The following is a 26,232-nucleotide window of genomic DNA, read 5'->3' on the forward strand; positions in this document are numbered from 1 at the left end:
AGACCAGATACATACACCTCTAGGTCATGGGCCTCACAGGTGTGCCCACTGTTACCTGACCAAGAACCTGCTGAACCCCCTACAGGCTTCTGTTGGGCGATCCAGGTTCTGGGCTGTTCCACACTTCTGATTCTAGAAGCCCAAGTCTTAAATTGTGAGCTATATCTTTCCAAAATGAGTGTAGTAAGGACTGACTGGCCAGCCAGTGGTAGTGGTACGAGGGGCATGGAAGGACCTCCAAGATTCCATTCAGCAGTTCCCATCTGCCCAGCTGCATGTGGTCTTAGCTATAATAATTACATAAGGGGGGAAACTGGCTCCAGATGCTATAGCAAATGTGATCATTCTCAAAAAAAAAACAAACCAAAAAACAGATCAGAAATTCTCTCAGGACTAGAGAGATGGCCCCGCGGTTAATCACTTACTGATGTTTTAGAGGATTAGGTTTGTCTCCCAACACCCATATGGTGGCTCATAATTGCCTGTAAATCCAGTTCCAGAGATCCAACACTCTTCTGGTCCTTGCAGATGCCAAGCATGCACAGAATGCTCATATATCAGCCATTCATGCAGACACAAAAAGTCTCCACTTCATAAGCTAACAAAAATGCCCCTTTGCCTTATAATTCTATAAAGGGTGAAGGGTAGTTGTTACATCCTGTCTAGTTAGGAAAATAAAGGGTGAGTCTCACCCTAGATTTTTGTCTAATTGTATTATAATACATTGTTAAAAATCTTCTAAAGCTTGAAAGAGACAGTAACACCTCTGTAAAATCTCTGTAACTGACAATTCTAACTCATTCATTACAGCTTAACTGTTCAGTATCATCCAGTGGTTAAAAGTCTTGTTTCCGCTCACTGTTATTGGGTGTCATTTATAGCACCTAGTTATTTAACCTGACTACCATTATTTGTGTCTCTGTAAAATACAGATTATAAAAGATCTATGCAGGCTGGAGAGATGGCTCGGTTGTTAAGAATGCTGACTGCTCTTCCAGAGATCCCAAGTTCAATTCCCAGCAACCACATGGTGGCTTATAATCATCTATAATAGAATCTGATGCCCTTTTCTGGCATACAGAGCACTCATACATAAAAGTATAAATGTAATATTAATAATAATAAAAATAATCAAAGATCTATGTGGCTGGGCAGTGGTGGCATGTCCACCTTTAATCCCAGCATTCAGGAAGCAGAGGTAGGTGGATCTCTGAGCTCAAGTCCAGGCTGGTCTACATAGTTAATTCTAGGGCAGCCAAGGCTACACAGAGAAACCCTGTCTTGGGGGGGGGGGGAAACGTACACAAAAAACCCCAAGAAAACAAAAATAAAGCAAAAATCCCTTAAAGAAAGCTATATGTATCATAAGGCAGCTGTGAAAAAATGGTTAGGCACTTATCACCAAGCCTGTCATATAGTCAATCTTCATAAATGCTATTTGGTATTCTTTATAACCTTATTATACAGAGACACTTAGCAGACACCAAAAGTGGTTGACAGGCTTGAAGAAAAAGATTCATTACTGCCTAATTTAGAAAGTGGTTTTTTTCTACTTATTGTAGGAAGATTGTGCTTAAGTATTTAGATTATATAGTTTTCTTTCTTTTTTTTTTTTTTTTTCGAGACAGGGTTTCCCTGTAGTTTCTAGAGCCTGTCCTGGAACTAGCTCTTGTAGACCAGGCTGGCCTCGAACTCAGAGATCCGCTGCCTCTGCCTCCCGAGTGCTGGGATTAAAGGCGTGCGCCACCACCGCCCGGCTTAGATTATATAGTTTTCTAAATACACTTTTTACCCAGACTTGACAAAGTAAGTATGTTTTGAAAAATAGCATACCTTAGAGTAAGATACAACACTGGACAACCACATATTCTTTCTTTGACTATATGTATAAATATGTTATACAAAATTTATAATCTCTCGAAAAAAACAAAAAAATAACATATAACTGATGCTGACTTTCTGTCTGTTTTTATTTTGACTAATTAAGCTGTGCCCATCCATTCATAGAGGATTTTTGGTTTGGGTTTGGGTTTTTTTTTTTTTTCTTTTGGTTTTTCGAGACAGGGTTTCTCTGTGGCTTTGGAGCCTGTCCTGGAACTAGCTCTTGTAGACCAGGCTGGTCTCGAACTCACAGAGATCCGCCTGCCTCTGCCTCCCGAGTGCTGGGATTAAAGGCGTGCGCCACCACCGCCCGGCGGGTTTGGGTTTTTTTTATTTTTTTGTTTTGTTTTTGTTTTTCAAGACAGGGTTTCTCTTTGTATCCCTGGCTGTCCTGGAACTAGCTCTGTAGACCAGGCTGGCCTCCAACTCACAGAAATCTGCCTGCCTCTGCCTCCCAAGTGCTGGAATTAAAGGAGTGCACCACCACCACCTGGCCAATCAGAGGTTCTATCCCATTTTAGATAGGTGTTTTTCTCTCTCCTGAAATAGCTTAATTATTTAAAATTATCATTTTCATGGGTCAAATAGTTAAGTGTATTATTCAACCTAATATATACATTTCAGTTTTGAATAAATTACCAAGGCGTTCATAGACTTCCCACAGTACCTGACTCACAGTCTGCAAGATAATATTCTCTGCTTTATAGTCAGGGCTCCATTGATTCTAATGACAAAATGTATGGTTGCCATAGTGCAATAAAAAGTGGAGGTCCTAGCAAGTAAGGCAAGTGGTTCAGGGACAGTCTGAGAATAATGACAAACCTTTTCTGTTGTTAGGTAAGAAGTGCAAATTATGAAACAGATCCATTCGTTCAGGAGTTCCAATTTAAAGTCCGGGATGAAATGGCCCACGTAACCGGACGTGTACTTCCGGCACCTATGCTCCAGTATGGAGGACGGGTAAAGTCTATCAGCAACGTTTTAACATGCATGTGTAATTTGCTAAGTGTGGGGAGAATGGTCTCTAAGTCTTGAACCTATTATTTTATTGTTCCAACAATAAGTTAGGTGTGTTACTTCTTCACTTGAGTTTGGCATTTTTTTTTTACATTTACTTTTTTATTGTGGAGGGTGGCGCACATGTGGAAGTCATGGTGATTGAGGAAGTTGGGTCCTCTCCTTCTTGTGTGTGGCAGAGGTGTCAAACACAGGTCATCAGGCTTGGGGACCTCAGCTGCCTTTACTTGCTGAACTACCTTGCTGGCCTCGTAGATTTTAACAGTATAAATAATATCAATTTAGAAAAATTAACTTCACATAGAGTATTAAGGATATTAGCAGTTCAGTGATTTGAGACGCTTACTTGAGTTCACTGGAATGCATTGTCTGGTAAAGCTCTTGTTTTTCTGTTGTGTTATTTGTCTTACAGAACCGGACAGTGGCAACACCGAGCCACGGCGTGTGGGACATGCGAGGAAAACAGTTCCATACAGGAGTTGAAATCAAAATGTGGGCCATAGCTTGTTTTGCCACACAGAGGCAGTGCAGAGAGGAGATCCTGAAGTAAGCTGCTACCTTGGTTTGCTCTGGGGACTTTTGGTGTTTGGGATTTTTTTTAAAAAAAGTAATCTTTTGGTGGTACGGGGATGAACCCAGAGCCTTGTATATCCAATGGGCTGTATGGGGGGGTGAACCCAGAGCCTCGTGTATCCAATGGGCTGTACCGCTGAACTCCACCCCTTGCCCTGAGTTCCAACTTTAAATTATTCATCTCATGCTCTAACCAATGTCGCCTCTGTATGGAGATATTTAACCAGTCAACTTTTAAAACTGTTTCTTTCATCCGGCTGGGATCGCCTGTCATTCCAGTTCCATGGGAGGCTGAGGCAGGAGAATCATAAGCTAGCAAGACCCAGTCTCAAAAATAGTGTGTGTGTGTGTGTGTGTGTGTATACATGTGCAAGTGTGTGTACATGTGCAAGTGTGTGGGGGTGTGCATTGTTTGTGCATGTAGAGACTAGAGATTAGCCATGATGTCATTCATCAGGCATTATCTACTTCCGTTTTGGCCTAGAACTCACTGAATTATTTAAGTGAAAAGGCAAACGTTGTAAACTTGATAAGGAAAGGATAAGTTCAAGCTGAAGTTTCAAAGATATATGTTAATAATGAGTATTTTTATTCTTGAAATTATAAGACCTGGTGCTGTGGTGCACACCTTTAATCCCAAAACTCAGGAGGCAGAGGCAGGTGGATCTCTGAGTTCAAGGCCAGCCTGGTGTATATAGCAAGTTCCAGGACAACCAGGGCTACACAGAAAAACCCTGTTTCAAAAAAAAAGAAAAAAAAGAAAGAAAGAAATTACAACGAAATAGATTTGTGTAAATTTATTTGTTATACCTGAGACTTCAAAATTATGCCCATTGGTTAAGATCAAAAATGTATTAAACTATACTGTGTAGTAACATCCTCAGTTCCAATGGGGGTCTTGTATGTGCATATATATATGTGTGTATACATGTATTACGTGCCTGTGTGCAGATATGTATGTACATGTTGATGCCAGAAGTTGATTTTAGGAGTCTCCCTCAATCGCCTTCTACCTTCTTGAATCTGGAATTCATTAATTCGGTTAGATTGGCTGTCCATCAAACCGCAGGGAGCCTCCCTTCTTTGCTTCCCCAGTGCCAACAGTACAGACATGCACAACAAAGCTTTTACCAACCAGGCTTTCTCCCCAACCCCACTAGGGACTGTGCATAGCCACAAAGGATTGAGGGAGGTTTCTACAGGTGTCTGGTCCCTCTGTTGCCTTTAACATTAGTAATCTGGTAACCTTTTGCATATGGAACAGGCATACAAAACAGTCTATGCTTTATCCTCCCTCCCTCCTTCCCTCCCTCCCTCCCTCCTTCTCTCCTCTCCTTCCCTCCCTCCCTTCCTTCCTTCCTGGACAGGGTTTCCCATATAGTCTTGGCTGTCCTGGATTCGCCTTGCAGAGCAGGCTGGCCTCGAACTCACTACCTCTGCCTCCCAAGTGCTGAAATTAAAGGTGTAGGCCACCATGCCCAGCTTCCATTTCTTTCTTTAAACTTTTCATTATTATGTGGTTGGTTTGGAGCTGGAGATACTGTTCAGTGCAGCATAAACACACAGAGACCATGGGTCCAATCCTTAATACTACACATACAAAAGATAAAGTATATTTAGTGGTTTTACCTTCTTTAGAGGTTTCACGGACCAGCTGCGGAAGATTTCCAAGGATGCAGGGATGCCCATCCAGGGTCAGCCTTGCTTCTGCAAATACGCGCAGGGAGCAGACAGCGTGGAGCCCATGTTCCGGCATCTCAAGAACACCTACTCAGGACTGCAGCTCATTATCGTCATCCTGCCCGGGAAGACGCCAGTGTATGGTAAGGACGTTTTAAAACTGCGTTCTTCAGGAGTGAGAGTTTGCCTGATTGCTGGCGCACTGGCCTAAGATGCATACAGACCTGGGTTTGATCTCAGCACTGCAACAACAGAATTACTGCATTTCCCCTTCTCCTGCATAACATTGCTTTCAGAATTAGATAGCCTAAGATTTCCAAATGCTAATACATATATATATATATGTATTATATATAAAGATTTATTTATTTTTTATATATACAACATTCTGCCTCCATGTATGCCTGCATGCCAGAAGACGGCGTCAGATCTCATTACAAATCCCATGTGGTTGTTGGGAATTGAACTCTGAACCTCTGCAAGAGCAGCCAGTGCTCTTAACCTCTGAGCCATCTCTCCAGCTGCTAAAATATATTTATACCATTGTATTTAAAACCACATATTACCTTAATGCAAAGCCTGTAAACTAAATAGCACAGAAAGAGACTCTGAGAAGTGAATTTTAGTACCGAAAAGACACATCACAAGCAATAGTTGAGGGAAGAATTGTGTGGTCAGAAAGCTTTGGGGTAATTGAGTAGCAGGATGAGGTAGCAGGATCAAAGCACAGACTCTGGAGATAGATTCTCTGCTCAGTGCTTAGATAATGCCAGTTGTACTTCCTCTCTGGTGTGGCTGAATTACCTAAATGTAGTAAGCTTTGCTTTCTTCACCTGTGGAACTGAGATACTTTCTTAAAATCACTTTAGATTTACAGAAAAATTGAGCAGTCTAGTGAGTTCCCGTATGTCATCTGCCCTTTGCATAGTTTTTCCTACACAGCCACTAACCTTTTTCCTTAATGCAGGACATTTACTGAACCAACAGTATCCATATTGTTAAAGTTATTAATTGTGACTATTATTAATGCATTGCCCGCAGTTTACACTAAAGTCCACAGCATAGGTCTGGCAAATATGTATCCATAATTACAGCACCATACAGAATAGTTTCTCTGTTCATCCTCCCTCTCCCCGCCCTCCCCCCCACCTTTTTTCCTTCTGGTTTTTTGAGACAGGGTTTCTCTGTAGCTTTTGAGCCTGTCCTGGAACTAGCTCTTGTAGACCAGGCTGGCCTTGAACTCATGGAGATCCACTGGCTTCTGCCTCCAGAGTGCTGAAATTAAAGGCGTGCACCACCACCACCCAGCCCTCCCTCAATTTTTGAAACCACTGGTTTTTTGTTTTGTTTTGTTTTTACTATTTCTCTAGCTTTGCTTTTTCTATATTGTCATAAAGTGGAGTCATTTTGTATGTAGTTGTATGGAGTCATCTTTCTCCCTTTTTTGTATTGATTGGTTGGTCGGTTTTTTGAGACAGGGTTTCTCTGAGTAGCCCTGGCTGTCCTGGACCTTGCTCTATAGACCAGGCTGGTCTCAATTCAGAGAGATCTGCCTGCTTCTGCCTCCCCAAGTGTTGGGATGAAAGGTGTGGCCACCACTGCCCAGCAGGCTATGCAGTCCTTCTAATGGGCTTCTTTCATTTATCAACATACATGTAAGGTTCCTTCACATTTTCTCAGGGAACTGATAGGTCATTTATTTCTTGAATTAATATTTCCTAATGTGAATATACTACTATTTATTTGCATATTGAAAAATGTCTTCTTGCTCCTAGACCAATAGTCTCCTATTGTAAAAATGTAATGTAAAAACTGAATGGAAATTTCCCTGGTATGAGTTGGGTAACTTCATGATATGTCTGTGGAGCCTCTGGGCAGAATGTAACCTTCCGGTAGTTTAAGTGATTCAGAGGTCCGGGATCCAAAGCACATGTCAGAAAGCAGCAGAAGTCTTAAGTCCTGCGTCACTGGTGACCTCCGCACCCCGGTGTGCGAAGCTCTTCCGAGTCGCTGTCATTGAGTTTCCCTTTTATTTTCAGATCCCCGCAGGGGCCCCACCCGTTTTCTTCTTCTGTTTGTGCTGCTTTTCCTGCAGCAAAGTAGTCACCTGAATTTCAACAAAAGCCCTTCTGACCTCTCTGACAAAAATCAAATTCTTTCTTATTCCTTACATAGAACCTTATAACTCTCTTTAAGCTCGCATTCACATTTTTATTGTTCCATTTGAGCCTTTTATCGAGTAGTCAGTACACAGAGGCAGTAACAGTTTCTGTTGCCTCATATGCTGTGCTTTTTTAGAATACTAGGCATTAGCTGTTCATTAAAAGTTTTGTTGGGGGATGGCAAGATGGCTCCGTGGGTAAAGGTCTTCCACCAAGCCTATTGGAACACACACGGTGGAAGGAAAAACCTGATTCCTGCAAGTTGTCCTGTGACCACCACACATGCATATAGCATTCAAATGCACACACACAACCCAAATTAATAAATGATTTTTGAATTTTTTATTGATGAATGAATGAACTTTTTGGGAATACAGTTGTCAATATCTATAAAGATGTTTTATACACACACACACACACACACACACACACACACACACCATAATCTTCTTTTGAATCCTGGATTTTACTTAGAGAAATGTACCTTGAAGATAAAATAAAGCAAAAAGATCTATGTTAATTCATAGTATTGTTTGTAATAGCAAAAACCTGTAGCCAGGCATGATGGTGCACGCCTTTAACACTAGCACTTGGGAGGCAGAGCAGGGTAGATCTCTAAGTTGGTCTGCAAAGCAAGTTTCAGCACATTCAGGACTACTCAGAGAAATTCTGTCTAAACAAAGAGAGAGAGAGAGAGAGAGAGAGAGAGAGAGAGAGAGAGAGAGAGACAGACAGAGAGAGAGAGACAGAGAGACAGAGACAGAGAGACAGAGAGAGAGAAAAATAACAGAAAACTAAAGCCACCTGTACTGTTTTGAATAAGAGTGTTCCCCCATTGCCCTTAGGCTCAAAAACTTGCATGCTTAGTCATCAAGGAGTGGCAGTACTTGGGAAGAATTATGAGGTGTGGCCTTATTGGAGGAAGTGTGTCACTGGGGGTGGGCTTTGAGGTTTCAAAAATCTCATGTTAGGCCCACTGTCTTTACTCTTCCTGCTGCCTGTGGATCTAGATGTAGAAACTGTAAACAAGACCCCAACTAAATGTTTTCCTTTATAAGTGTTACCATGATCTCGGTGTTTTCACAGCAATAGGACACTGGCCAAGACACCACCTACAAATATATCAGCATATACATTATGGCACTTGAGAACAGCAGCTGATGTCATTGTAACTGACAAGAACAACCTATAGGTTGAGGCTCAGAACCACACTGTACTGAATGACAATCACAAGTTGCAAATAGATGTATAGTATATTCTCGGTTTTAATTTTAAAATATTTTCCAAGTATTTTTATATAAAAAGCTATGTTGGAACTGGAGAGATGGTTCAGTCAGTAAAGCATGATGACCTGAGTTTGGATTCCCAGAACCTATGTTAAAAACAAGCATGATGGTGCACACCTGTACTCCAACAGTAGGGAGGTGGAAGGCAAAGACAGGCAGAGCCCTGGAGCTCACTAGCCAGCTAGCCTAAGCTCCCTGCCAGAGTTCCAGGTCAATGAGAGACCTTATTTCAAACATAGGGTGGAAGGCACCTGAAGAACGATACTTGAGGTTGTCCTTTCAATTCCATACAGATTCTCACACACACGTACACACACGTGCACGCGCATTCACATGTACACACTGCAATCTACGGTACAATTTATACTTAGATTTCCTTTATGGAGGAGAAAAGAAAAAAAGAGCCTTATTTCTTTTTTTTTAAAGTTTGTAAGTGTATTTATGTACAGAAAACTTAGCAGCACATTTAACCCAGTTTAGTGGTGAGTTCTTTGGCCTCTGCCTTTTCCAACTTGACAATTCAAGACAAATGTTGGAGAAGGAGGGAGGCCACTTGTTGGTTCCCAGCCACCCGGCTAGCTTAGACCCAAAATAATCACACAGAAACTATATTAATTAAATCACTGCTTGGCCCATTAGCTCTAGCTTCTTAATGGCTAATCTCTCTCTCTATTTTAAGATTTTATTTATTAAGTATTCAGTATTCTGCCTGCATATATGCTTGCAGACTAGAAGAGAGCACCAAATCTCATTATAGATGGTTGTGAGAAACTCATGTGGTTGCTGAGAATTGAACTCAGGACCTCAAAAAGAGCAATCAGTGCTCTTAACCTCTGAGCTATCTCTCCAGCCCAAATCTCTTATATATTAATTTAACCCATTTCTATTGATCTATCTATTGCCACATGACAGTGGCTTACCAACTAAAGTTCCCAGCATCTGTCTCCAGCGGCTCCATGGCTTCTCTCTGACTCTACCCTCTTTCTCCCAGCATACAGCCTAGCTTTTCCCGCCTAGTTCTGTTCTGCCCTTGCCACAGGCTCAAAGCAGTTCTTTGTTCATTAACTAATAAAAGCAACACATAGACAGAAGGACATCTCACGCCAGACCAAGATTTAGAACCCAGGACATTGCCTCCCAGTGGCAGCAGATCTCATCATATCTGTCATTGTAATTGGTCCTAATAGCTTCCACCAGCTTAGCTAAAGCACCCTTGTCTTCCAAGTTGACCTGTGTGAAAACAACAGTGGAGCATGTCTTCCTGTAGACCAGCTGCCCTAGCTTGGCCTTCCCTTTGATGATGCAGTTGGGGACCCCCATCTTCCCTCACAGGGAACTAGCTCACCAACAGCTGAGTCTTCTTGTTTTCCACCAAGGAAGTGACTGTATTGACATCTGCTCTGAGGATAGGTGGTCTCTTAGTTGTGATGTCCCCTTTGCAGCAGGGGACGGCAGTCTTTGCATCTTCTCCTTCTTTGTCTCTGGCCTGTCTTTGTGGGCAAGTTTAAGCAGATGAATAGCTGTTTGTTGGTCCAGAACCTAGGGGAACTGATTAAAGGCAGCAGGTACTTTGAACTACTTATAGAGGATGGCCCTTTGTCCTGCAGCCTAAAGTAGCGGGGCCCTTTGACGAAGCCTGTGATATTTCTGGATGTTCTGCCCAATGCCCAAGTTCTTAGGCCTTTTCTCAAACAAAGGATTCATCTCCTTTCTGGTCTCCTGTCTCTTCACGATAGCCGAGGTCAAGCCCACTTTTTCCCCATTGGCCTTCTTTCCCTTGGGCATCTTGCTCTTTTTTTCTTCTGCTATAACGCTTCACCTTCAACTAAAGGTTGGAAAATAGAATTGAAAGCCACAAGAATACTGTAACTACAAGTGCATTAAAGTAAGTAAGAAAATTACAGGAAAGGATATAATAAAATGATGATAAGGGATTATGTATGCATTTTCTATAGATTTTTCCTTTATAATTTTTATGGTTATATTTTTTCCTTTCCTTCATAAAAATAGTCATAATTATGACAAATTGCTCAAACAAAAGACAGATTAACAGGGGAACAACAGTCTGTTTATTAGTCTGTGCAGTACATGTCATACATAAGAAAAGCAGCTCAAAGCAATGATTTAGGAGTCTAGCTTATAATAAATCAAAGGGCAGTAAATTTTGAGAAATAACAACAGCCACAAAAATTAGGACACTAGCAGCTAGGGCATGGAAAGCATGACTAGAGGACAGTCTTCTCGAGCCACCATGCAGCCGCCTCACAGCCGAGACAGACTGCATCCGATCCAGGCAGAAGTGGAGGAGGATAAACACATTGTTTATCTTTGTTACTCTGCCTGCCTCTCTTTAAAAAAGATATTTGAGTTAGAGAGATGGCTCAGAAATTAAGAGCACTGGCTTCTCTGCCAGAGGATCTGGGTTCAACTTCCAGCACCCACATGTGACTCTCAACCATCTGTAACTCCAGTTCCATGGGATATGATGCCCTTCTTCTGGCCTCCCCAGGCATCAGGCACATAAGTGGTACATAGATGTGCAAGCAAAACACCATACACATAATTTTTCTTAATTAAAAATTTTTATTTTATTTTAAAACCTGTGATGTATGAGTGTCTGTGTGGGTGTATTCATGTAAGTACTGGTCTCCATGGAGTCCAGAGGTGTACAGTTTCCTGGAGCTGACCTTACAGGTGTCTCGAGCCTCCTGATGGGAATGGTAGAACCCAGACTCACGTTCTCTGTGAGACTAGTTCTAGTTCTTAGCTACAGAGTTCCTCTGCATCTTTTTAAATATAGTGCTTTATTCTTTCATAATTTAATGCACGCACACAGTGAATTCCAGCTCCTCCTGGGGCCACACCCTTCCTCTGCATCTTCATTGTCTTGAACTTACTGATCCTTTAAAACTGAGAGAAGCATTTTCTCTTTTCCTTCAGTTTTAAAAATAGACTTTTCTGGGTTGTCAAGGTAGCTCAGCAGGTAGACGCACTTGTCATGCGAGCCTGAATGTGATCCCTGGAGCCCATGTAAAGTTGGCAGGGGAGAACCAACCCTCAGAGTTGTCCTCTGACCTCTACATGTGCACACATCACACACATTGTACACGTGTTCATACACGAGAGAGAGAGAGAGAGAGAGAGAGAGAGAGAGAGAGAGAGAGAGAGAGAATGAAATAAAAACAGTGTAAATTTTTTTTTAAATTTTTTTCAATACAGAGTTTCTCTGGTTATCCTGGCTGTCCTGGAACTCACTCAGTAGTCCAGGTTGGCCTCAAACTCAAGAGATCCTCCTGCCTCTGCCTTCTGAGTGCTGGGATTAAAGGTGTGCACCACCATACCTGGCTAAAAGTATAAGCTTTTAGATATACTTTTCATGAGCAAAAATAAGCCAATAGAAGAATTCTAAGTTAATGCTTAAAATTTCCATGTATTTTAATAGCATTGTTTCAATATTGGTCTAATTTCAGGTGCCCTGTAGTATAACTTGGTATATTTAGGGTATCCTGCATAGCTTTATTGCCAGTGAGTGAATTCACTTTCAGGTGCCTCCTTTTCTGACTGGGTTACTTGCCTTTGTTCCATAGCGGAGGTGAAACGCGTAGGAGATACACTTTTGGGGATGGCCACACAGTGTGTGCAAGTCAAGAATGTAATAAAAACATCTCCTCAAACTCTCTCAAACTTGTGCCTAAAAATCAATGTTAAACTTGGAGGAATCAATAACATTCTTGTACCTCATCAAAGGTAAGCTATTCTGTCTCACTATCTGTTTTCTACGTAGGCCTAACTAACTGCTGTCAGATATTAGGGGTAGCCTTAGTGACTCTCCTGTGAACTATACAGATGATTTAACAAGGGTAAGAGATTGTTGGAGCTGGAGGCATAATTCATTGGTTAAACACATGCCTTTAATTCCAGCCCTCAGAAGGCAGAGGCAGGCAGAACTCTGTGTTTGAGACCAGCCTGGTCTACAGAGTTTCAGAACAGCTATAATGAGATTCTGTCCTGTTAAGCAGGAGGTGAGCTTCATAAATGAGGTAAAAAATTTAGCCAATGTGTTCAAGAACTCATGAATGAAATAGAGAATTCAGCCAACATGTTCAATAACTAAGAAATAGTCAATATCTCTTAAAACTATTTTAACCTTTATTTTATATGAGTCTCTGTGCACATGTATGTGCAGTGCCTATGGAGGCCAAGAGGAGGTGCTGAGCCCCCCAGGACTGGAATTACAGGGAGTTTTGAGCCACCATGTAGGTGTTGAGCATTAAACCCCAGTTCTCTGGGTAAGCAACTGCTGAGCTATCTCTCAGCCCCAGGCTTTTCAATTTTAAAGAATGAAGTTTTAAAATATAAGGCAATGATTATTAAATATATATTCAAATTTTATTCCATGGGCTAGGGAATAGTAAACGCCTACAATCCCTGCCTAAAAGTGTAAAATAGACTGAAAGTAGAAGTCCACGGCTCGCCGGTCCTTTTTGTCCTTAAGTCTCATAGACTTAAAATCTAAGTAGATTTTTTAGATTAATAAAATTTAATGATATACTATGAAGAAATATACCATTTTGTCCCCATTACATAGAATATTAGCATCAGTTGTCCTTTGCACCCCAGTGCCACTGTTTAAAACATGAAAGTTCTCACACAACATTCACAGAGATGTAACAGATGAATTAAGAGTTTGTCAGCCAGGTGTGGTGGCACATGCCTTTAATCCCAGGACTCGGGAGGCAGAGACTGGCAGATCTGAGTTTAGGGCCAGCCTGGTCTACAGAGTGAATTCCAGGACGACCAGGGCTACACAGAGAAGCCCTGTCTTCAAAAACAAACAAACAAAAGAAAAAGGTTAGCCAGCAGTTCGGGTCTGTGAAACTGTCTATGGCTGTAGAGGGCGTCCCTGGACTGTCAGTGGCTTGAAGTTACATTGCATCATGTGAAATAGACGAAACAAATGAACTGTCTAACCCTTTGAAAACTGTGTTTAAGACCTTCTGTGTTCCAGCAACCAGTGATCTTCCTGGGCGCAGACGTCACTCACCCGCCTGCTGGGGATGGAAAGAAGCCCTCCATTGCTGCTGTGAGTTCCCCAAACAAGTCTGCCGTATCTTAGTCCACACTAATAGTAATGCTTTGGTTTCCACATTTCAAAATTTTATATTTGATATTTTTTATTATATTTTTGGGGTTATCATACCAAGAATTTCTCCCTGGTTTCTACATAACCTATGTGCCAGTATTCTTGTTCTCAGTCACTTTCGTCCTCCCTTGCCCTCAGCAGTACCCCTCCCTTCTCTAGCTGGGCCCTGTATTCTCCCAGTTAGTGCCCTTATGTATATGAAATATATATATATATATATAATAAGATTTAAAATTTAGGTTTTGTGTATGAGAGAGAACATGTGGTCTCAGACTTTCTGAGACTGGCTTGTTTTACTTAATGTAATGATTTCCATTCTATCCGTCTTCCTGAACATCAAGATTTCATTTTTCCTTTTAACTGCATAAAGTTCGATTGTATGTATATGTACCACATTTTATTTTTATTACATTCATTTATTTATTTATGCGCATATGTGGGGGTCAGAGGCCAGAAGATAACTTGCAGAAGTTGGCTGCCCCTTCCACCAAGCCTGACAATCTGAATTCTGTCCCTGGTGTCCACCCTAACCCAGATTACTGCCCCACATTTTCTGCTAGTGGACGTCTAAACTGGTGTGGTTTCCTAGCTGTTGTGAATACTGCAGCCATAAACCTGGAAGCACAAGTATCTGTGTGGTCTGTGTAGCCTTTAAGTTCTTCAGGTGTGTACCCAAGGCAGGTGTCACTAAGTCATGTGATAGTTCTGTTTTCAGTACTTTGAAAAACCTGTCAACTAATTTCACTTGTGGCTGCCCAAGTGTACAAAGACGAGTAAGTTCCTCTGGCATTCCAGCCAGCATTTGTTGTCATTTCTGTGTTGGTGGCAGCCATTCTGACTGGGTGAGATGGAATCACAGCACTTTTTAGTCTCGTTTCCCTTAAGGTTAAGGATATTGAACCCTTTTCCAAGTTTGTTTATTGGTTATTTGTATTCCCTCTTTATTATTGCATTTATTTGTGGGGAGAGGTACACATTCATGCTACGGCACACGTGGAGACAGAGGATGACTTAGGTGTTAATTCTCCTTCTACCAAGTAGATCCCAGAGATCCAATCCAGGCTGGTGGGCTTGGCTGCCTGGCCTTCACCTGCTGAGCTCTCTCTGGCCCTGTGTTTCTTCTTTTCAAAAATGTCTATTTACTTTATTGGTCCATTCATTGCTTTGATGATTTGGGTTTTCTCTTTTAAGATTTCATTTTTATTTTATGTGCATGAGTGTTTTACCTGCACGTGTATCTGTGCAGCACATGTGGGCAGTACCCATGGAGGCCAGAGGGCACTAGATCCCCTCCAGTTGAAATTGGAGTTAACAGACAATTGTGAGCCACCATGTGAGCACTTAGAACTGAACCAGGTTCTTCTGCATGAGCAGCCAATGCTCTCAACCGCTGAGCCATCTCTCCAGCCCCTGATTTGTATTTTGTTTTGGGGTGGGGGTTAGTGTTTAATCTTTGCAATTCTTTAATGATTTCCTTATAGTCAGCTTTCATTATTGCCCTTTGGGTTTGAGAGTTTTGCCAAGGTTGATCATTCTGGTTTGGGGGTACAAGTTCCATATAACACACCTATTAAATCTGTTAACTCCCTTAGTTCTCCTATAACCTTTGTAATTTGCCTGCTTGTTATTTCGATGACTATGCAAACTCTGCCTCTCCATATATACACACTCACATGTAGGGGAAGCATGTATGTGTGCCCAAACACATGCAAAATGTGGATATGCACATATGCACATTACACACCTGAAAATGGAGAAAGAAAAAATGCTGTCCAATTGCTTTTGACACTATTCTAGGCTTTTCTCTTTGCTGAGAATTGTCTGATTTTTGTTACTTTCAAAGTAAATTATGATAAACAGTAAGACTAAAGTAAAATACAGATGTAAATGAAGATAGTCTAGTTTTGATTACTAATTTTTTTCTCACTTTTTCCAACCAGGTTGTAGGTAGCATGGATGCCCATCCAAGCAGATACTGTGCCACAGTAAGAGTTCAGAGACCTCGGCAGGAGATCATCCAGGACTTGGCCTCCATGGTCCGGGAACTGCTCATCCAGTTTTATAAGTCAACCCGATTCAAACCCACTCGCATTATCTTTTATCGGGATGGTGTTTCAGAAGGGCAGTTTAGACAGGTTGGTTGCCTAGAATATATTTAGACCATAAATAAACCAAATGCTATGTTTATGATGTGGTATCCAGTTCTAAAGGTGAACACCTGAAATGAAAAGTTCACAAAATCAGAATTGATGCTTCTGTAGATTTTCCTCTTTAAAATGTTACTATGGAGCCAGGCAGTGGTGGTGCACACACTTTAATCCCAGCACTCTGGAGGCAGAGGCAGGCAGATGTATCTCTGTGAGTTCGAGGCCAGCTTGGTCTACAGAGCAAGTTCCAGGACAGGCTCCAAAAGCTACACAAAGAAACCCTGTCTTGAAAAACAAAACCAAAAGAAAAAAATGTTCCTATAAATATGTGAGCTTTCATTGCTCTGCTCATAGTTAAAGTGAAATGCAGAAGCATATTGAAGGAAGCGATGTTAAGAAAGCCTGAGGCAGGGCTGGAAAGGCGCCTTAGCAGGTAAGAGTGCTTGCTGCTCTTGCAGAGGACCAGAGTTGGGTTCCTAGCACCCACATCAGATGGCTCCAAGGGATCTGATGCCCTCTGTTAGCGTCCAGGGCACCTGTAGTCATATGCATATACTCACACTCACCCACATCACATGACTTAAAATATAATTGATCTAGCCAGGCAGTGATGGTGCACTCCTCTTATCCCAACCCTCCAGTGGCAAGGGCAGGTGGATCTGAGTTTGGAGCCAGCCTGGTCTACAGAGTGAATTCCAGGATAGCCAGGATTACACAGAGAAACCTTGTCTTGAAAAAACCAAAAGCTAAACGAATGAATGAAAGTTGATCTTTAAAAATAAAAGAAGTCATGGAGTTACACCATTATCTTACTTTGAAATAAGTAGAAGAAAACTAGCTATATTCACTCTTTCTGTTGTATCTTCTCTAGGTATTATACTATGAGCTACTAGCAATTCGAGAAGCCTGTATCAGTTTGGAGAAAGACTATCAACCTGGAATAACCTACATTGTAGTTCAGAAGAGACATCACACACGATTGTTTTGTGCGGACAGAACAGAAAGGGTAATTTTATGTCTGTCATAATATTGTTATAAGCCATGCTTCTGCCCCACCATCGGGATCCCACATCTGTCCCTCCCTCTCCCTTTCTTTTCTCCCTGCCCCTCCTTCCCTCCCTCCTTTCCTGTCTCTAGCCTTTCTTCCTTCTTTCTTCCCCTCCTCCCTTTCTTTTTGTGGAGCTGGAAATCATACACAGAGCCTCATTATGTTAGGCTATATACCCTGAGCTGTATACCCAACCTGAGAACTTTAACTGACTTAATCTTCCCAAACGCTATTCAATTATTATTATGTACAATAGTATATATAATATATAATATCTATTATTATTATCATCCCTCTATTGCAAATGAAGAAGCCTGCTTGGGCTATGTGAAACTGTCTCTAAAAACAATAATTAAAAAGAATCGAGATCTGGAATGGTAGTTCGGGACTCTCATTGGCTGCTCTTTTTTTTAAAAAGTATTAATTTATTTATTATGTATACAATATTCTGTCTGTGTGTATGCCTGCATGCCAGAAGAGGGCACCGGACCTCATTACAGATGGTTGTGAGCCACCATGTGGTTGCTGGGATTCGAACTCAGGACCTTTGGAAGAGCAGGCAATGCTCTTAACCTCTGAGCCATCTCTCCAGCCCTCATTGGCTGCTCTTAAAGCTAACCTGAGTTCAGTTCCCAGCACCTACATGGAATCTCACAACCATTTGTAACTCCAGTCTCAGAGAATCCGATACACATGTACATGTAAGCCAAACACCAATACACACAAAATAATAAAATAATTTTTTTTAAAAACTAGGAGGGAGATGGCGAGATGGCTCAGAGGTTAAGAGCACTAGCTAGCTGTTCTTCCAGAGGTCCTGAGTTCAACTCCCAACAACCACATGTGCCTCAGAACCATCTGTAATGAGATCTGGTCCCCTCTTCTGGCCTGCAAGGATACATGCAGGCAGAACACTGTATACATAATAAATGAATAAATCTTTAAAAAACAAACTAGGAACTAAAACTAAGTAACATTTCGGGCTGAAAGTAGTAGAAAGTGGGTCAGTTTATGTATTTGAATGTTTTGAATGTACTTTGATACATTTTTTTAACTTTTGTCTCATCGATTTAAAATTTGATCCAAAAACATCTAGGTTGGGAGAAGTGGCAACATCCCAGCTGGAACCACGGTTGACACTGACATCACGCACCCATATGAATTTGACTTCTATCTCTGTAGCCATGCTGGGATACAGGTAAGCCAACTTGTAGGTCAAAGGTTTTCATTTAGAACTTCATTTCTCATGTGGTTTTTTCAGAACCTCAGCAAAAAGAGAAATAATACTCTCTCTACGTTCCTAGTTATTTCCACATGTAACTTTTAGCAAGTTGATTTCTTCCTTTTCCTTCCTTTGAGAGGGAAATATTTTCATGAAAATAGCAGGATTAGCTTAATAGTCTCCATGACCTTTAATTTAATGCAAAACTTAATAAAAGTTTAAAGGTCTGGGTTGCAGGTGTGCATGTCTGGTGTAAGGAAGTGGTATCAGCTCAGGACCCCCAAGACCAAGTTCTCAACATAAAGAAAATTTATTTGCCCCAGAAGGCAATGGGCAGAGAATAAGAGACAAAAACAGGAGATAGAGGATGAGGGAGAAATGGAAGAGAAGAAGGGAGAAGAGTCAGGGATATTTGTCCCAGAGGGATAAAGGACTGCCTCTGGATAGAGAGGAGATATGCCACGTGGCTCAGTACCTTTCAACAGCCAGGCATTCTCAACTTGCTTCCTCTGTGTCTGGATGACAACTGTGGGCTGAGTCTTTCCTCTTCCCAGGATCCTCCTGTTCTTGTCACCCTGCCTATACTTCCTGCCTGGTTGCTCTGCCTATACTTCCTGCCTGGCTACTGGCCAATCAGCATTTTATTAAAGCAATACAACTGATAAATCTTTACAGGGTACAAGATCATTTTCCCACAGCAATGGCTCAGTGGTTAAGAGCACTGGTTGCTCTTCCAGAGGACCCAGGTTCAATTCCCAGCCCCCACATAAGCTTCAGTTAAATAATTGTGTGCAGGTGGAGATCAGAGACAGCTGTGAGAGTCCATTCTCTCCTTCTACTGTGTTAGTCTTGAAAAGTTTTTGTGGCTGATAAACCTCTCTGCCAATGCAATGATCCAAATAAGACCAAATCAAACCAAATTAGGAAAAGCCAAGATTTAATGGATACCAATGCTCCCAGGTGGCCTTCTAGCCCCCAGAGAGGAAATGGGGAAGGAGGACCGGAAAACCAAGTGTTTGTTCTCTGGGTTGCTGTTTAAATACCCTGTCGGAGTAGTCTTGACCCTCTCTGGGGGAGGGCTCACTGTTTGGCAGGCTTTCTGGGGGTGGAGTCTGGACTGAGGCAACTCCCAGGGGAGGGGGCTTGGGATGGAACTTCCACCCAAACATTCCAGACTCTTTGGATATATGGATGTCAGGGGCTGGGGTGATGCTTGAACCCAAACAGGTCCCACCAACAAACTCAGGCAGTCAAGCTTGGTGACAAGCACCTTTACCCACTGAGCAATCTTGTCAGCCCCTTATTTTGTTTTTAAGAAATTCATGACTCAAAATAATAATACAATAAAAAAAAAATTAAGCTGGGCAAGGTGATACATGCCTGTTAATAATAGTATCTTCTGGGAATTAAACTAGTTTCAGTGGGTTGTGCATTTTAACCTAGTATACATTTAACCTGTATTACTATCTACCATGGTAGCTTTACAAAAACAACTTTAAAATGTATTTACCGTGTGCGTGTGCGTGTGTGTGTAAACAGAGGGGCACAACTTCTGGAAGTTGGGTCTCGCCTACCTTCACTAGTGTTCCAAGAGTTGAGCTCGGGTTGAGGCTTTTCCACAAGAACCTTTACCCACTGAACCATCTGCATTCCCCATTGTAGCTTTTTAATAAGTATCACAGAGGGAAACAGAGATTCTCTGTTGATAAGTTGTAGAAATACTAGTTTAACAGGTTTTTTATTTTAGAACTTTGGGAGGCCATTGTTATGCAATTAGTCACAATGAGTTTTCAACCCAGAAGTACTTTTTTATCTGGAAACCTTCTGTTTAGTTCGCACTGACTAAACATCCGTCGTTGCCATTCTTTCCACGTCTTCCCAGTTTTATCAGGGTTTTGTTGGGTTTTGTTGATACTAGAGATTGCACAGAGGGTCTTCCACACGTTAGACAAGTGCTCTACCGGCACTATTCTTACTTTTGTTTTTGTTTTGTGTTTTCAATACAGGGTTTCTCTGTGTAGCAGCCCTGGCCAACCTGGAACTCACTTTGTAGAACAGACTTTGTAGAGCAGGCTTTACTTTTTGATTTGAAGACAAAATCTCAGTAATTTGTCCAGGCTGACCTTGAATTTGTTCTATCATCCATTTAGGCCTGCACCAGCAAGCCCAACTCAAGATTTTCAAATCTGAATGTTTTTTTATTATTTTTTATATTTATTTATTTATTATGAATACAATATTCTGTCTGTGTGTATGACTGCAGGCCAGAAGAGGGCACCGGACCTCATTACAGATGGTTGTGAGCCACCATGTGGTTGCTGGGAATTGAACTCAGGACTGTTGGAAGAGCAGGTAATGCTCTTAACCTCTGAGCCATCTCTCCAGCCATGAATTTCAAAAAAAAAAAAAAAAAAAAAAAAAAAAAAGTCTGCAAAATGCTTTGGCAGGTAAAGGTCCTTGCCAGTAAACTGAATTTGATCCCTGACACCTATGGGGTAGAAGGAGAAAACTGACTCTCAGAAGTTGTCCTCTGACTTCAACATGTATTCACACTAATAAATGTAATTTAAATTTTTGTTGTTGTTTTGTTTTGTTTTTCAAGACAGGGTTTCTCTGTGTAGCCCTGACTGTCCTGGAACTCACTCTGTAGACCAGACTGGCCTCGAACTCACAGAGATCTGCCTGCCTCTGCCTCCTGAGTGCTGGGATTAAAGGCGTGCGCCACCATGCCTGGTGTAATTTAAAATTTTTTATGAGGAGGCTAGAGAGGTGGTCTGATGGTTAAGAGCATTGATTGCTCTTCAGTAAGACCACAGTTCAATTCCCAGCATGAAAGCTCACAACTAACAGACACACATGCAAGCAAAACACTTATTCATAAAATAAAAAATAAATCTAAAGAAAATGTTTAATAAACATGAGTCTCAGTTCTTACTAGTTAAAACTGAAAACCCAACAGTTTCTAACTCTGTAACGTAAGCATTATAAAAGCTAAAAGCCAGGCGTGATGGTGCACGCTCACACACCTAGTACACAGAGGCTGATGCAGGGCAGATCATCTCAATAAAATAGAGGCAGGGATGTAGCTTAGTTCCATGCTGACACATTCAAGACTTGGTTTACTCCCTAGCGTTGTGAAAAGAAAGGAAAGGGACAAATGACAACCTTCCAAAAGATGAACTACAAATGCCCAATAATCATGACAAAAGTGTTTAATCTCACTCACCACCAAAAACTAAGCCTACGCTGAGATTCCATCTCACCCCAGTCAGAATGGCTGTCATTAGAAAATAATGAATGGGCTGGAGATACCGTTCAGATGATAGACTATTTGCCTGGCATGTGGGAAGCACTAGGTTTAATCCCCAGCACCCTGTAAGCCATGAGCCTGTGCATGTCTGTAACACCAGCACTCTGGAAGTGGAGGCAGAAGGACAAGAAGTTCAGGGTCACCCTGGGCTACCTCGGGAGATCAAGGACAAGCTAGGGTGCAGGCAGTGGGGAAGAGGGAGAGAGAGCACAGCAGCAGGTACCGGAGACACAAAGGAGGGCTACACTACTGCTCATAGAAGTCAGTGTACGGAGGAGCCTCAAAAGCAGTAAAAATAGGACTACCACCCAGCTCTACCCACAGGACTCCAGTGTGCCAGAGACACTTAGATGCCAGTGTTTACTGCAGCTCTATTTACAATAGCTAGTTATAGACCTAACCTAGCTGTCCATCAACCATGGAATGGAAAGAAAATCTGGAGTGTATATTCACAATGGAAAATTTCTCAACAGTAAAGAGGAGGTTGTATTATTTACATGAAAATAGATGCAGTTAAGTTTCAGAGAGAAAGCCATTGTGTTCCTTTTTTTCATCTGCAGGTCCTAGATTTTATAGGGAGGGGCTGGAGAGATGGCGCATAGGTTACGAGTACTGGCTGCTCTTCCAGAGGACCTGGGTTCAGTTCCCAGCACCCAACTGTAACTCCAGCGGATCCAGTGCTTTCTCCAGCCCTCCACAATCACCCGCCATGCATGTGGTGCACAGGCACACAAGCAGGCAAAACACCCATACACATAAAATCAAGTGATAATAATAAATCAAAAGCATTTAGGTTTTATATAGCTGTGTAAAATCACTAATGTATATATGACATGAAAGTGGACGTGAAACTGTCTAGGGGAGCAATGGAGAGAACGGGGGGTCGGGTAAAGCAGAGAAAGGGAAGGGGTACGAAGGTAGCATGTTCAAAGTTATATACTTGTCTGACAGTGTTCTTTTTTTCTATTTATGACAGTGTTCTTAATGGACAAAAATACACCAATGAAAATGTGTGTTATTATGTATGTGTGTGAGTGTTAATATGGCGGCAGGGTGTGCCTGCCATTGCACAGATGTGGTTCTGTTCTCTCCATCCACCTTCACGTGGGATGTAAGACTCTAACTCAGGTCACCAGGCAGTACAGCAAACCCTTAGCCAGCGAGCCATCTTGCCAGCCCACCAACAAAAAATTGCTACAAAGAAGTTTATCAAACCCCAGAATGTACCCTTTCTGCTCCATAGGGAACCAGCCGCCCTTCACACTATCACGTCTTGTGGGATGACAACTGCTTCACCGCAGATGAACTCCAGCTGCTGACGTACCAGCTCTGTCACACCTACGTGCGCTGCACAAGATCCGTTTCTATCCCTGCACCAGCGTACTATGCTCACCTGGTGGCATTCAGAGCCAGATACCATCTTGTGGACAAGGAGCATGACAGGTAACGAAAGGCATAAAGAGAGGGGATTCTCGAAGCAAATCAAATAGAGTCTGATTTCCTTAGGCCATTTCTATAAGCACTTCCATGTATGTCTCTGTCTGTCTGCCTAAAGTCTTGCTGTTCAGAGCTCAGGTTCTGCAGGCTGCCAGACATCCAGTGCACTGCGTGAAAGGTGGTGACAACTGATGGCCCCAAATAAGGTTTTCTACTAAAAATACTGTGTGGACTTCCTAATAATAGAATGACCTGGGCCTGGAGAAATGAATGGCTCAGCCGCTGGGAACACTGACTGCTCCCCTAGACCCTGGACCCAGGTTCAATTCCCAGCACCCACATGGTGGCTTACAGCTGTCTGTTAGTCCATGGCACCAGGCATGCACATGGTGCGTGTGTGTGTATGTGTGTGTGTGTGGGGGGTGTGGGTGTGTGTGTGTGTGTGTGTGCACAAGCAAAATACCCATTCACACTAAAAATTAAATAAATCTTTAAAAAAAAATAGAATGCTCTATTAACTTAGTTGCTTCCCAAATTACCCAAGGAAGATATTGTTTGTAATATATGTATGAGCATACATATAATATAATATATTAGACAAAAATGGTATGATATCTGGGATTTGTTTCTAATTAATCCTGAAAAAAATGAAAGAGCCAAAGTAAAATTTTCCATATTGAAGATGTCTCAATGATAGACACAAAGTTTATTATATCAGTTTCTCTTTTCAACTATTTTTGGAATTTTCTACAACATGTAGCATTCTTCAGAATTATTACATTAGGACAGAAGGTTTATGCTTGTGTTCATTAACCCTTCTCTTCCAGTGCTGAAGGAAGCCACGTTTCAGGACAGAGCAATGGGCGAGATCCACAGGCTCTTGCCAAGGCTGTGCAGATTCACCAAGATACCTTACGCACAATGTACTTCGCTTAACAAGTCCGAGAGTATTCTCTGAGAGGAAGAGCTGAAAGATGAGTCAACATACAATGTATGTTTCAGTGGAGTCCATTCGCTGGGGATGCTCCAGCCATACAGAGGCCAACACTATGTAGGGGTCTGGTCCTTTTGCTGATCCAAGGAAAATTGTTTACTTAGTCAAGGAACACAGCACCATTATGCACTAGGAAACCAGCCAGCTGCTTTTCGGCAGTCTCCTGTAGGAAGCATCGCGGTTGTTTATTTCCACTTCTTACGATCTAACCCTTTTAATGCCTTTACCTCAGATTGCTTGGCAGCACAACTATCTTTGCAAAAAAGTAAAGTGAATGGCGGTTTAAGAACACACAGCCACACAAGCAATGACTGTTCAGTTACATGTGCAGAAAAAGGAATGTGCATTCATCTATTCTTGTAAAGGAGTCTGTGTTTTAAATACACACATGTGTACTTCATGTGCATATATATCTATATCTAGACATTGATATATATGTATCTGTGTCTATATTTTATAGTTCATTCCACTGGGGAGCTTTCTTTTCCTCGTATCCCTCCGTATGCCACTGTCATTTCTTTCACTACCTACTTGCCTTCAGCATCTACACCTTTGTCCCTGCCGCTACAAATAACGCTCATGTTCATATTTATAATCCATTTGAAGTAAAGCATGGCAAACTAGATTTCTGTTTTTGTTTTACGTACCCTACTCCTAACTCCTAGCTCTTACACGATTCTAAATCCTCGGCTCCTGAGGCCATATTTGCCTTTGTCTGCTTCTTCTTGCCCTGGACTTAACCTTTGCCGTGTGTGCACTGTGTCTAGAAGCGGGGCCATCCGAGTATTCCTTTCTGCAGTGAGTGTGTTAAAGCTGCTATAAATACGAACCCTTGTCAGGAGTCTTTCTGATCAGGGACAAATGTTCTAAAGCCTCTGTTTGTGTGAGTTATACCTGGAAATCCCTCAAAGCTTTTATAAATGGGAAATATTTTAAAAATCTGAAACTCTATAGGATGGAAAGAGGAAAGGAATTAGGGTTTTTGTTTTATGCTAGTTTACTCACTACCCTCATACCTTAATGTGATTTTCATATATACATTTTATATGTGTGTATGTGTGTAGATAAACATACATGTATGTTGAAGTATAGCTCCTTTTGCTTTTATACTCATTAGAATAGTGCTTTAATAATTATAAACTGCATTGGCTACACCTTTTATAGAAATGTAACCATGTTTAATAATAGACTAGTTTTTCTCTCTTTTAGTGCAATAAGCAGTTTTAAAGGAAAGTTGTGTCTGTCGTCTTCACCACGGACAACAGGAACAGGCACCTCTGTCATTTAAAGGGGGCAAAGTAATACAGCCTTAATTTCAGAAGGAGAGCTTCATAATTTTCAGTTTTAAAGCACGTCCAGGAAGTAAAACGACTAAATGAGGCTCACCTGAGAGATGGGAATCACAGTTGCACTTCAGCTTTAAAGAATAGCAGTGATGGCCAGGCAGCGGTGGAGCACACCTTTAACCCCAGCACTCGGGAGACAGCCTGGTCTCCAGAGCAAATTCCAAGACAGCCATGACAGCCCTGTCTCCAAAAAAAGACAGTGAACACCTTAAGATTTAAAGATTTTTTAATTATTTAAAATAGATCTTGATTGTCAAGAATTGTGCTTCTTTGACCAAAAGAAATCAAGAAAATACTGGGTGGGGTTTGTTCCTATCTTTTCACCAGTGTAACTTTCTCTTTCACACTAAGATGACAATGACAAAGGAACTTAGGACTTTGATCATTTAAAGTTAGTTAAGTTTCTGAACATGGGGGGAAATCTTTAAAAGCTTATTTTTCTCCACTTCTTAGTCAATAACTTTCGTTGATCACTTTTAGCCTGTCAACGCTGAGTTTCTCAGTAATGTAGGGTTCAGGGAACTTTGTACTCTGTAATTCATGAAAATTGCATCTGAATTTTCTCTGTTCTTATTAACACACTGGTTCGGGGACAGACACTACAGTTTGTTGTGGGCACTGTCAGCCTTTCAGGATCTCCATCTGCGTGTGAAAAGTAATGGACCTAGATCTTCATTTGCTCGCTGCCTCTAATCCACTGCTAGTGCCCATTTACTGCATTTTGAGCCTGAACTCTGAGCCCATGTCCTCCCATAGGTCTGAGGTCTTTTGTCCCTCTGGCAGAAAACTAAGAAAGTACTATATTTTTCCTTTCATTGCTTTGAAGGATCTAAGCTGCAATTCTCAATACCGTTTCAAAGCACTTTACAAAGGATATTTGTGTAGTTTGTAAAGTTTTTTCCCTTCCAAAACTTTCCCATCTCCTCCCTGGCAAAAGGAAAAATCCTTGCAACATATTTGGGGTTTGTTTGTTCACTTGCTTGCTT

At 41.6% G+C, this 26,232-nt stretch overlaps 1 protein-coding gene across 1 annotated transcript in view; it reads left to right on the plus strand.

The window, feature by feature from the left end:
• The window catches only part of LOC119816944 (protein argonaute-3-like), a 93,876-nt gene extending 68,460 nt beyond the window's left edge, over positions 1-25,416 (plus strand). Inside the window, 10 exon segments of the mRNA XM_038334045.1 lie at positions 2,719-2,841; positions 3,311-3,444; positions 5,110-5,294; positions 12,187-12,346; positions 13,592-13,682; positions 15,683-15,877; positions 16,761-16,895; positions 18,034-18,135; positions 22,713-22,912; positions 23,734-25,416. Of these exon segments, the coding sequence (XP_038189973.1) occupies positions 2,719-2,841; positions 3,311-3,444; positions 5,110-5,294; positions 12,187-12,346; positions 13,592-13,682; positions 15,683-15,877; positions 16,761-16,895; positions 18,034-18,135; positions 22,713-22,912; positions 23,734-23,842 (1,434 nt within the window). The 3' untranslated portion in view covers positions 23,843-25,416.
• The last annotated feature ends 816 nt before the right edge of the window (positions 25,417-26,232 follow it).

This window comes from Arvicola amphibius, chromosome 6, assembly GCF_903992535.2.
Source record: "Arvicola amphibius chromosome 6, mArvAmp1.2, whole genome shotgun sequence".
Lineage (NCBI taxonomy): Eukaryota > Metazoa > Chordata > Mammalia > Rodentia > Cricetidae > Arvicola > Arvicola amphibius.